The sequence below is a fragment of the Chanodichthys erythropterus genome, chromosome 10 (genome assembly GCF_024489055.1).
Source record: "Chanodichthys erythropterus isolate Z2021 chromosome 10, ASM2448905v1, whole genome shotgun sequence".
Classification (NCBI taxonomy): domain Eukaryota; kingdom Metazoa; phylum Chordata; class Actinopteri; order Cypriniformes; family Xenocyprididae; genus Chanodichthys; species Chanodichthys erythropterus.
In genome coordinates, this window is record NC_090230.1 from 39872504 (window position 1) to 39886093 (window position 13590).

The 13590-nt window shown below is 36.3% G+C and overlaps 1 protein-coding gene across 1 annotated transcript; it reads right to left on the reverse strand.

The window, feature by feature from the left end:
- Nucleotides 1–1975: 1975 nt before the first annotated feature.
- tpbgl (trophoblast glycoprotein like) lies at nt 1976–3132 on the reverse strand. Its single transcript, XM_067399189.1, has one exon. It carries the CDS (start codon nt 3011–3013, stop codon nt 1976–1978), a length of 1038 nt encoding a protein of 345 aa, XP_067255290.1. The 5' UTR covers nt 3014–3132.
- Between the last annotated feature and the right edge of the window lie 10458 nt (nt 3133–13590).

Genomic DNA, 13590 nt, shown 5'->3' on the forward strand with positions numbered 1-13590 from the left:
CAGGAAATTCATTTTCTGTTCAGTACCCACAGGATTTGTATCGGGGGTTGTGCTGGTGTACGACTGACCTTGTGTTTAGAATCAAACATGCAATCATAAGGAACCTAGTAATTAAACCTGGGCAAATGAAGCAGCTCAGGGGCGAGACCCAGGATTTATAGAACATCAGCCATCTTATAGTTATGACCCTGATGAGATTAATCCCAGCTATAATTATGTCACAGATTTGTCTTCAGCCAATGCCTCTGTTCTTTTATTAGCAGCAAATTGTCTCCAACTATCATCAGTATTGAGGAGAGATAGCCTCATAGTAGGTTATTTAAAGAGAGACTGAGATTTTACATAAAAAGTATGTACACATACATTGTATTGCATTTAAATATTCCACTTACTGTAAGAAACTGCCAATCGCTTCACTGTAAACAAATGATGCCTCAAAATGTGTTTGTAATTGGAATAATGGATTTTCTCTCAGTCTGTATTTTTTCAGTTGCCTTTATTTGATATTCTCAATGATGAAAATCCAGAATGTTTGTTTTAAAAATGAAATTATGCATGAAGAAACACATGAGACCCATAAAAAATGGTAAAAAAACAAACAAACAAAAACACACAAAGAAAAGTCATTGAGGATATCTTGAGATTTATTGAGGATGCAAGTAATTTGTTTATAAAAATGGTATTATGCTACTGCTAATATCATCACATGGTTATCTGGGCTGCATCACAGTCATTTAAAAGATGAAAGGATTTGATGAAGGTTAGAATTGCACATCTTTTGTACAGTCAATTCTCCATACGCATAAACAAAATCAAAGGTCTAGATTAAACATTGCCAAAAACAAAAAACAAAAGAATGGACTCATGTCATTGTGTCTCACTCTGAACTTGGCACTGTATACAAGGTTATGCAGGGTAAAAAAATAAATACAATTCAAGCAGTCCTCCAGGCAGTGCATATACTGTTTGTGTATATATACTTTCATTCTTATACTATGTCACAAGAGCTAATCATTTGCATTTGTATTTCATTTAGTATTATAAGGGAAATTATTGTATTTTGTGCAGTTTATAGATTAGATTTACCCAGATTTTTATAACTGGACTGTTTGATGCAGCAAGTCAATTCAATGCATTGTATGTAACATGTATTATTTGGGATTGTTATGTCTTAGTATTATTTTTTGATACTGATAAATGTATTTACAGTTAGACCACCTTCATTCCATAGCCTGATACTGTATATGAACACTTAAAGCGATGAAATTACTTAATAAGCCCTGTTTTCTTTCCTGTGTTGACAACAAATTTCTTGTTAAGGATCTTTTAAAAAATGGCCAAAAGAGTTCAGTTTATGTCACAGTCTTGAACCATGATTTGCTACTTTCTATTGCTTGCAATGAGATCTATAATACCTGAGAAAGCTATCCGTTAGCATTCCCATTCATCTCAATGGCATTTTTATCCAGCAACAACCCAACCCCCTTGATTGATAGTTACAGGCAGAGGCAGGGACATTCTCATTCCAAGAACATTTTACTTACAAAAAAAAAAAAAAAAAATGGACACGCCCATGAGTGCAAGATGAGTTACTGAAATTAAAGGGCCATTATCTTGGAAGCGCCCTGCGGAGGTCACATTTGTTAGCAGCGTATGTCATTAAGGATGTCTTGTTTCAGAAAAGTAACAATTATTAAATTGACCATTACTCCTTGATGCATACATTATTGTAATGTCTTTTTTTACTTTGTAATGTACTTTTCCTAAATGATGTTAACAAATGCGACTAGGATGGTGCTACATTTAAAATGAGACAGCAATAAAGTTCATTTTAAAAGTATCTAACTGCTGATAGTTGATTTGGTCAACTTTACAGAGGGCACTTGTCTCGAAAAGTCTCGAAAAGTCCAGTTTTAACTCCAGTTTCGTAGCGTCTCTGCAAAGAGTTCCAGGAGATGTTGTCACGAGGTTCCTCTTAAACGGCAACGTTTGCTAGTCTGGGATCGGAGTCCTGTTCATATCTGTAATGATACACCTCCATTTGATCCCGGCAGGCCTCTCTGATGTTATTGAGCCACCTCTTAATACCTCGTCTGTTCAAGTACAACACCATGAGGAACACAACTCCGATGAGGGCTAACACAATGCCAAGAAGCACATAAGAACCCAAGTCTTGTTGTCTGCACACTTTCAGCACATATATATCCTTCTTCTCTTTGGGTTGCGCGCATTTCAGATTATCCGCATCTTTGCATTGGGTGCTATTGTTAAGCCAATCATTAAACTCCTTCAGTTTGTCACATTTACACTCGAAGGGGTTGTCTGATAAGTAAATACTTATTTCACTGAATTCGTTTAACATTGATAAATCGCGTGTATCCAAGGTCGCGAAGGAATTATTTGTCAGTATTAATGTGGTTAAACTGAGGTTGTCAAACCCAGAAAGAGGAATTGTTTTCAAACGATTTCCAGACAGGTCCAGTGTCTGAAGATTGCACAAACTGGCAGTGGAGAGTGCTCTTCGTAAGTGGCTCGCGCCCGGAGCCATTAAGGTGTTACTGAGGTAAAGATTACGCAGCTGTCCCAATCCAGAAAAAGCCCCAGCATCCACAGCCATTAAACGGTTGTGACTCAGTTCTAAGGAAAGAAGTCGGGGGAGTCCACAAAACGCACAACTTTTGATCTCCCGTATGTTGTTGTCCTCCAGTGACAGCGCGAGCAACTCCATATCTGTCCCGTTGGCTGAAAACGCTCTGTCGGATAAAACGGAGATATTGTTTCTGTTTAAAGTTAAGTTTTGGGTCATTCTGGGCACTTTGAGAGGTAGTTTGATCTCCTCCGAGTCCACACAGATCACGGATCTGTCATAACATCTGCAGGTATATGGACAATCATAAGCGTCAGCGGACAAAAGAAACAAACACATCAGCCCCACGGTAAAATTATATCGCTTTGATTTAAGTTGTTTTCTGTTTGTTTCCATTTTAATCTGAAACGAATAACAGTCTGTCATTCCAAAACGGACCGGTTTAATAGCCGCATAAAGTCAATTCATAGTTTGGATTCACTTCGCTTCGGGAAACCGTTTCAGCCATCGAGGAAAGCAGTCCGTGAGGCCAGAGAGTGAGTGTTCAGCCCGGCAGCATTTTCTCTCCCAGCAGCTCCCCTGACGACGTCTACACTACAAATGCGATCAAGTGCTGTCTAGCAGCATCCCTGAGGTGAGCAAAACCTCGCCCACTTCCCTCAGTGAGAGAGAGAGAGATAGAGCCGTGTAGTTTTTCAGTTATGACAGAGTGGAGACTAAATGAACCTAATGTGAGAACACTGTCCAAAGCATTTTAGAAACTCTTACATGCTCTGTGGGGGCACCTAAGTTAAATAAAGCACGATGCCTTGAAAACTGTTCAGCAGGGATGTAAAAATAGCAATAGAGAAATCGTACTTGTCTTAAAATGTTACTTAAAAGTCAATGTATTAAACACATAAGGTGAGATCAGATTGATTGGGCCACTTTTTCCAATTCATCTCAATGGCAAAAAGTGTCCCAATCACCCTGAATTCACCCCTATATTTGTGAAGTATCCACATATCGAAAGGTCAGTGTTTTTAGCTTTAGAATTATGTGCCAATGTTGAAAGACTAGAATTGCCAATTGAATTGCGGCTGCTGTTTATATGTACTGATATGTGACTAATCATATTCTAATAAACACACTTTTGGGGATGGATAATAAGGAACATCCCATTCCCAACTATAATAGTTATAACAAAACAATAAATTACTGTTCTCATACTCAAAGTGCTACAATGCAATATAAAAGTAAACACCTAAAAAAGAGAGAGAGATAGAAAATGATAGAATAAATTGAAGTACAACAATAGATAATAGAAGTCACCTTTATTTATATAGCGCTTTATACAATACAGATTGTTTCAAAGCAGCTTCACAGTGTAACTGTAATTGATTCAGTGATGCAAACAGAGTTCATTTTGGCTGTACAGCAACTCTAAAGGAAAATAGTGTCATTGTGCAGCTGAAGTCGGTTCAGTGTTGGTTCAGTTTCATTGTAAAAATAATCAATTATTAAATGAATTAATTTAATCTATAAAGCAGTTCAGTAGAAATCAGTGATGTCATCGCCCAGCTCAGTTCCGTTCTCATCCAATAGTGTCAGCGTGTCAAACTAATAACAGTGTTGAATATTAAGTGAGAATAAGAATTATGCATCCAGAAAAATATACAGGAATAAACCAAATCAGTTAAACCTATAAACAAATAATTTCTTAAAACAACCTAAGGTTAAAAGTAAAAACAGTAAATCTGATTATGTTCGCTTCAACTTTCTATGTAGAAGTCAGGTAGGGACATGGAAGGGATTGGACAAATCTATTCATGAAGCAATGTTGACTTTGAGCAAACTCTACCAGGTCTTACATAACAAGAATTCTTCTGCCTAGAAAGAAGATTCAGACGACATAACATCCAAAATAACAAACTGCAAAATTAATGAAAGTGCAAAACAAAAATACAAGCTTCACATTTGTGCTTTTAAACCCTCTGGCTGTCTTGTTCCCATTGTACTCTATGTGCACAGCCAACAACAATGAAGAGAAATTGTTGCAGGATTGAAAGTGATTTTTTTTTTATGCTTAACATACTGTGACCACTACTTTGGACTATCAATTAATGAATACAGTTCTACTGCTCACAGTTTACTTGCATGCTCATGGACTGCTAACCTTTATGCACAGTTTACTAATCAACGAGAACCGACTGCTGCAAGTAACATTTACATTTATAATTAGGACATAGATTTTTATTTATAATTGTCGCACTATGAAATATTTAACACATAAGCAAAATATCAATTCTTTGTAGTCTTGTACATATAGAATAACACAGCATGTATGCTCTGTGATGCCATCATTGATTTGCTGTATCTGTTCACAGTGTGGCCCCTGCAATCCAATCTATATTGTGAACACCAGCTGTCTACAGGGTCTAATGTTACTTCATCCTTATCTGTACAATCTCTTGGCAGGTAAAGCCTTTTTCAACCCATTGCAATTTTTGCTGTCTGTCTTAAAACTGGTCCCTGAACAGTATTTTTGGAGAACAATTTCAACAACTATGGGTCATTATTTAATAGCCAACATGGTGCCTGGAAATTTCCTCTCCGCTATGACACAGTAAAATAACTTTACTGGCACAATCATACAGACAAATAGAGGCCGTTAATAGGCTCCTTAAACACTCAGGTGTCAAGGGACATAAAAGAAGGATTTATTTTGGTGGCAAAGCTGAAGCTGCCTGCTCCTGTGGTAGGATGGTGGTCATAGAAAAGTCCCTTTTCCACCAAAAGGTTATTCGAGTTCAAACGGGAGCACTCAGCATTCAGTCATTTTCTCCAGTCAAGTGGAGCATGTAGCTTTTAACGCTTGGAGATAATTCAATTTTGTGGTATTTCATTACAGTAACCCATCCTCCACCCTTTAGCCACATGAAATGTATTACTGATCACTATTCTTTAAAATCTAACCTCCTGCTTTCCATCTTAAAGGGTTAGTTCAGCCAAAAATGAAAATTCTGTCATTAATTACTCACCCTCATGCCGTTCCAAACCCGTAAGATCTTCGTTTATCTTCGGAACACAAATTTAAATAAATAAGATAAAATTTAAAATAAGATATTTTTTGATGAAATCCGAGAGGTTTCTGGCCTACAATAGACCACTTTCAAGGCCCAGAAAGGTAGTAAAGACATTGTTAAAATAGTCCATGTGACTACAGTGGTTCAACCTGAAACGACGAGAATACTTTTGTGTACAAAAACAAAACAAAAATAATGACTTTATTCAACAATTTCTTCTCTTACCTCTCAGTCTCCTATGCTGTTCATGTAGTAAACACAGTGCAGTGCTTCCTGGTTCTGCGTCAGAATGCTGGCTCAGTATTTGACAATGCTGTTCAAGTGAGCACAATGACCCATACATGTGCTGCTAACGCAGGAGCTGGCCAATAATGAGCTGCTGTTCTGATATAAAACCCAAAGGTCTTACGGGTTTGGAACGACATGAGGGTGAGTAATTAATGACAAAGATTTTATTTTTGGCTGAACTAACCCTTTAACTTAGCATTATTATCAACACTAGACTGAAAAGCAGCATCGTAGTCATCAAAAATGCATGCATCAGAAGGGCTATAGCCTAAGTGATAGCTGTTATCGAGTGATGCACCATGATTATTTTATTCAGTGGGTGCCTGACAAAGTGGCCTAATTGTGCTTGTCAACCTATGGTAAGCCGGTTTGAGGTGTGCAACAGATATGAGCTATCATGTTCCAAATGGGCATCTTGGCCGGGTACATTACTCCATCCTTGAGGCTGTCTGGAGTATCACAGTTGGCAAAGTGTCACCATGTCTGTCACTCGTGCTGTAGCAGGACTTTAGCCAAAAAGTAAGAGAGATAGATGCTTTTTAGCAGTGCAGAAATGCGATATGACACCAAATATTTTCTGGAATTACTGGACATAAAGCATAGCTTAATGGTCCTAAATAAAGGATTTACACTTTTGCATAGACAATCCCCTCCCCCAAAACAAAAAAAAAAAAATATTATAGATACACTACTGGTCAGAAGTTTAGAATAATTAAAATTGTCTAATTATAAAACAGAAATAGTGTGAAATGTTATAACATTTTGAAAGAACATGCTTTATATTTGAATACATTTTAAAATTTAAAGGGGTCTGTGAAGTTTCAGCTCAAAATACACTCAATTTTTATGTGTTTGTCCCTTTAAATGCAAATGAGCTGCAGCTCCTGGCCCCCTTTCTAGAAGAGGGCACAGTTTTAACAGCTCAAGCTTCAGTTGCTTAACAACAACAAAGCTGGAGAATCTCTAGCAGCCACAATAAGGATTGTCATTAAGAATGTTCAGCCTTACGTTGTTCAAACTTGGACACAGAGAGACTTGGAGAGACTTTTAGAATGCATCTGGACGTTTCTGAATGGTTTGTGGATAAATGTATGTTGTTGCTGTGGAGTTGATTCAACTCATCGACTAGCATGTGCCATCATGTTAATCTTTTGTTCCATTGAATTGACCCTCATTTGTGAAGCAGTCCAGCGTAAAATGACGACATGCCAACAATGCTTTTCTACAACAACTCTTCCTCTTCTCTAAAGCAGCCCAACATGGCCTCACTCCCTTTGTTGCATGCTCCCAGGGGCAGGGTTTATGTACATTTTGGGGTTCCTGATGTCACCAACCTGGGAAGAAGCTCGTTGTAGTCCCTACCAGTTGCTCGTTGTAGTCCTTAAAAAGCGATTTCTGTAAAGGAAAATATCTCCTTTTGCATTTAACTTTGAGCATCGTAACTTTGCAGATTGTTTATGCTCAGACAGCAATTTTACACTCTAAATAAGGTTAAAAAGGTGAAATAATAATCAAGAACCCCTTTAATTTATTCCTGTGATGGCAAAGCTAAATTTGCAGCAGCCATTACTTCAGACTTCAGTGCAACATGACCCTTTAGAAATCTCCATCAATACTGAAAACATTTGCACTAATATATATATATTTTTTTTTTTGTGGAAAGCATGATACACTACCATTCAAAGATTATTATTATTTATTTTTTTTAAATAATAATTTTATTCACGCTTTAAACGTGACTGTAAAGACATAATGTTAGGAAAGATTTCTATTTCAAGTAAATGTTATTTTTGAACTTTTTATTCATCAAAGAATCCTGAAAAAAATGCACCGAATCAGCATATTAGAATGATTTCTGAAGGGCAATGTGACACTGAAGACAGGAGTAATGACTGCTGAAAATTCAGCTTTTCCATCACAGGAATAAATTATTTTTTTTTTTTTTTTTTTTTTTTTTTAATATATTAAACAGATATTTCAAATTGTAATAATATTTCACAATATTACTGTTTTACTGTGTCAAATAAATGCAGTTTGGTGAGCATAAGAGATTTTCAAAACCATAAAGAACTTAATTATTCAGTTCCAATCATTTAACTGGAACAAAGTTTTCATTAATGTAATGGAAAAAAAATAATTTGTGACCTGAACTTATGTTTTTGACATATGTTTGACTAGTTTTCGGTAATTGTTTGTGTGTGTGTGTGTTTGCATCATGTGTGCATTGTTTGTAAAGTGCTTTAATTCTGATTCACACAACCGTGTGTTTGTTCTATGCCTGTCACTTTAAAGTGTGTGTATTGGCAGCGTATGAATGGCTTTCTGTCTAATGGATCAGTAACTGCGCACTCTGTGAGCTCCTCTGACAGCTCGTTATCCATTCTGGTCTCTTCAGATCAACCCGATCTTTCCACAAAGGTTCTGCATTAACCCTAACAACACATTTCCGCAAATTTCTAACATCCACCCCTGAGTGACTGTTAATTGTCAGAGAAGAGCACTTAACCAAACCAGTGCATTATCAAACATCACTGATGCAATACATTAGAACAATCAGAACCAGACTGTTGAATTATTAATGTGTATACAGCTCAAATAAAACAATTATAGCAATAGTGATGTTTTAAAATCATTTTGAGATCAATATTTTATTATATATTATTTAAATTGTAAAGGATTTATATATAAAGTTAGTATTTGTCTTAATTTAATCATTTGAAACAGAAGCTGTGTCCCCATTATGATTTATATCTGAGTGAAATGGATTCTTGAACAAGAAAAAATGTAGAGCAGGACTTAAATTTCATAATTCCATTGCGAACTGATTGGATGGTTGTGGTTTGCTATTGGTCGATCTCATGTGAGTGACAGGTTGTCCCGCCTTCGCGACAATAAACGCATCATCAGAGAAGAGAAGATGCTGCAAGAGGGAAGTTATTTTGACTAAACATTGTGAGGGCACATGAATTTTGCATGATGTGCATGGATAAATCATTTATAATAAATACTACAATATTCTAGAAAGAAAAAAGAACTGTCAATTTTAATTTCATGCTCACTTTAAACATTTATTAATTTATAGTGGTGTAGATAAAAAAAAAAAGATTGAATTGAAATGTACTTAATTGTCATGAAAATAATGTCACAGTACAATGTGGACTTAAAATATGCTTTATGCAAAATATAACTTCTTACTGGAGTGCAATATAACTACATTTTTTTTTTTTACTCAGTTTCACCCAACAATAAATATATGCATTTTTTATTGATTGATTGATTGATTTAAAAAGCAAGGTTCACCCTGTTCTGTTTTGCGTATTGAGAGATTTACTAAAAAGTGTAACAGTTAACATCACCTTTCAGAGACTTCTCAATAGCAAAGGGCTGCATTGTAAATTTAAAGCCTGCATGTATACTGCTGCCAATGCGTGGTGAAGGTGGCCAAAGTGTTTTGTTTTTCACCCGTGACCTAGACAAAAGGGTTGGTGGGTGGATGGTGGAGCCTGGAGGAGGTGATTATGGTTGGACGGCTCTTCTGCTTGCTCTGATAAGCATTAACAGAGGCTTTTATTTCTCATTAACTCAAGGTGCTTTCCTCTTGGCTGGGCGGAGGACGAGGAAATCACACTAGGGCATCTGCAAGGACCTGTAAGACACCGAGCACCTGTGCTCAAACAGGACGTCTGCTATCAAGCTGTGTCTACACAGCATGATTACCCCAAACGCAGATAAGAAACCTTGTGATTATACAATTACAGCTGTCACATTAACCCACAGGCTTGATGTAAACAAGGGTGTCATCCACTGCAGTGATTGCAGATGTGAGAATCTGACATCTCTGCCTTGTACTGTCAGCAGAATTTAAAATGATATGAACATACTCATCACTTTGTGGTCTCACACATCAAATGCCTTGATGCTGCAAACTAGGATGTATGTCATTGTCAACAGACGTCTCACCTAAGAAGACATCAAAGCCTGACATGTTCATACAGATCCAATATATAAGCTTATAAAACTGCTCACTATGAGACTCTCGTACATTCTGAACTCATTATTTCATTTGCTTTTTAAAAAAGTTTTAGCATTTTATGAAAATGAGATGTGATTGGCGAGTAGCCTTCTTTTAACTGTTTATTGTTGCATTTCTCCTCTGGCACACTGAGTCATGACAAACCTTGCCAAGTCAAGCGTGCACTTCTCAGGCAAATGAAACCACAGACATTAAGGACATAATGTTTGTGTGTTTCTTAAAGCAAAAGCAGCAACTAAATGTTTTTTGTCTATCTATCTATCTATCTATCTATCTATCTATCTATCTATCTATCTATCTATCTATCTATCTATCTATCTATCTATCTATCTATCTATCTATCTATCTATCTATCTATCTATCTATCTATCTATCTATCTATCTATCTATCTATCTATCTATCTATCGTAGGCTAGTAAAAGCTGTACGTGTAAACCGCTGATTTCAAGAGGTGCACTAGCAACTGATGCAGTCTTTAGCGTACTCTTTAGTGGCTAGTTATGGGGGTGTGTAGGCTAGTAACCCTTATGGAAAGAAAATTATTTAACAGTATATTTGAAAATATACAGAAAAAAAATTATTGAATAATATAAATTACAGTTTATTGAATAATACAGCTTTTCGTGTATTGAAAAATATGTGATAATATATTTACTAATAAATAATAATGTATGTAATGTTTTTATATTCAGTAATATACTTCATAATATATAGATTTATATGTGATCAGATATGCTACTGCATGCATAATATATTGCAGATATATTTACTCATGCATTATAAACACATACATGGTAAAATATATGATGTAACACATTTCTTATATTTTATAATTATTTACATTTTAAATGTTTCATATTTTCAAGTTAGTTAACAATATTGATGTGTCGTTCTTGAACGATTCGTTCATTTTGAATAAATCTTTAATGTGACTCAGAAAGAACGAGTCGTCTCGGGGGGTGATTCGTTCAGTCGCGCATGCGCAATATTCTATAGTTTCTGTACTGCTAGTAGTAGTTCACCTGTTTCAGTCAATGCAGTCTGAGCCGGAAAGATAATTGATTAGTTCACTTCATGAGTCTTTCAGGTTTTTGAGTCGTTCCTTAATCACATGACAGACCCATACGCTAAACCAATGCAGTCAATACAGTCAGGCTGTGTGACCCAAGCACATTATATTTCTAAGTAAATAACTTTAATTTATGTCATTATGTCCTTTTTGAGTAATCTTTTTATACATATATTAGACCAATATGTCAAGTCTGCCTAGTAAAAGCAATTATTATACCAGCAAACTCAAAATTGGAGTAAAAATGAACAAACTAGGCTATAAATACTTTGTATTGTAGGCTTGGATTAATATATTATTATATAGCCTAATGTTTATTTACAGATAGACAGTCAGAAAGATAAATTAATCAATATTTTATTTATAACAGGGCTTTATTTATTTATAAAATAATAACACACCACAGATCCTCAAGAAACAGTAACAAAAACATAGTGACAGAAATGTCAGAAATAGCGTATGGGTCTGTCACGTGATTTAGGAACGACTCAAAAACCCGAAAGACTCACGAAATGAACTAATCAATTCTCTTTCCGGCTCTGATTGCATTGGTTTAGCGCATGGGTCTGTCATGTGATTAAGGAATGACTCAAAACCTGAAAGACTCATGAAACAAACTAATCAATTCTCTTTCCGGCTCAGATTGCATTGGTTTAGCGTATGGGTCTGTCACATGATTAAGGAACGACTCAAAACCCGAAAGACTCATGAAATTAGCTAATCAATTCTCTTTGCGGTTCTGACTGCATTGGTTTAGCATATGGGTCTGCCTGTCACTTCATTGGACCGAAGACTTGTCAGAAAAGAGGTGAGGTGAGCTTAATCATCTTATCATAAACTGAAGACCCAGGTAAAGAATGAATTAATAATTTCTGAATTTTATAGCATTGTAGTTTTGTATTGTTTGTAGTGTGATCAACATTTGCATAAGTAGTAGATGTGTTGGGGAAGTAACACGTAACATTGTAATTACATTTTGCTAAAATGAACGAAATAACTCAAAAAAATATTTGTTCATTTTGCTGAAAGAGACTCAAAAGTCAGAGTTGGTAAAATAAAACTTCCCATTACTAACACCTGCATGTACTAAAGTTTTTACTGAAAAGACTATCGCTGTGCTGTAGCATGCACAGCAGTTAGTTTTTAAATTAAATTCTTATAGTATTAATGGTGTTCAGCCAATCATAAACTTAACCACAGGCTCTACTCTTCAGCACAACGGTAACCCCAAAAACTCACATATTCCAGAAAACCTTTTAAATTCAGAAATTATACAACTTTAAACACTAATAGATCTCCCCCTTTATCAATATTGAGCAAAACACATGAAATACCACTTGATTTTAACATTTACTCTCCTTTAACAGTCAGAAGCAAAGCATGTTGGGAACTAGAAGTGTCTTGTAAACAATGATTGTAACTAATTTCATGAATGTGTGGATATGTGTGTACAATACATTCACATTTATATGGGAACATGTATGTGCAACATATGTACACAATAAAGGAAAAAATGAATGTATGAATGTAATTTATGAATGTAATGCTATTTTTGTCTTCATTTATATGTATCAATATATAGCCATATATGGACAATGCATATATTGCAGTATATTGAAAAATATAAGCACTAGTTTCCCATATATGGAAATGTATTATGTAATGTATGGCATTATATTTTGCAGTATATTCCCATATATTTTTGTTCCGTAATGGAAGAGCTGTGAGTGTAAGCCTCACTCCCTGATCTCAAGAGGCGCACTAGCGACTGATGCTAAAGGCTGCGGTCTTTAGCGTCCTTGTAAGCGCGCCCACCTCCTATGCCAGAGACTCCAGTTTGAATCTTGCTTGAAGTGGGTCGAGTAGAACCGGTTACATTTGGTGCCGTGACCCGGATGGGAGTGAGGTTTAAGGGGTGAGTGTAACGTAGAGCTGTACGTGTAAATCTCACTCCCCGATTTCAAGAGGTGCGCTATCGACTGACGCTAGAGGCTGCAGTCTTTAGCGCACTTGCGTCCCATGCCAGAGACATCAGTTTGAATCCCACTTGTAGCGAGTCCAGTAGGACCTGTTACATCTGGTGCCATGACCCGAATGGGAGTGAGGTTTAGGGGGTGAGTGTAACGTAGGCTAGTAAGAGCTATGCGTGTAAACCTCACTTCCTGATCTCAAGAGGCATGTTAGCGAGTGACGCTAGAGGCTGTGGCCTTTAGTGTTCTTATTAGAGTGCCCGCCTCATAGCAGGTCGATTAGGACTGGTTACATATACAAACAAAATCATTATCATGTGTCAAAAGCAAAAGAAAAAAAATCCTTCATTTTTCCTGTCAGCCATCTTAACATTTTCACTGCTTTTAAAGGACTGTCACTGTACCCAGAAGAAAATATATTCAGTGAAACCCCTTTTCCTTTTCATTACTATGAGCTGTGCAGGTTTGTATTTTGACAGATTTTTGTGTGGATATAGATAAGCTCAGTAGGTTTCCAGCTTATTTTGTAAGATTTGTCAGAAATCTGTCAACCAGTTTCTATAAACGTCTCTGGAGGC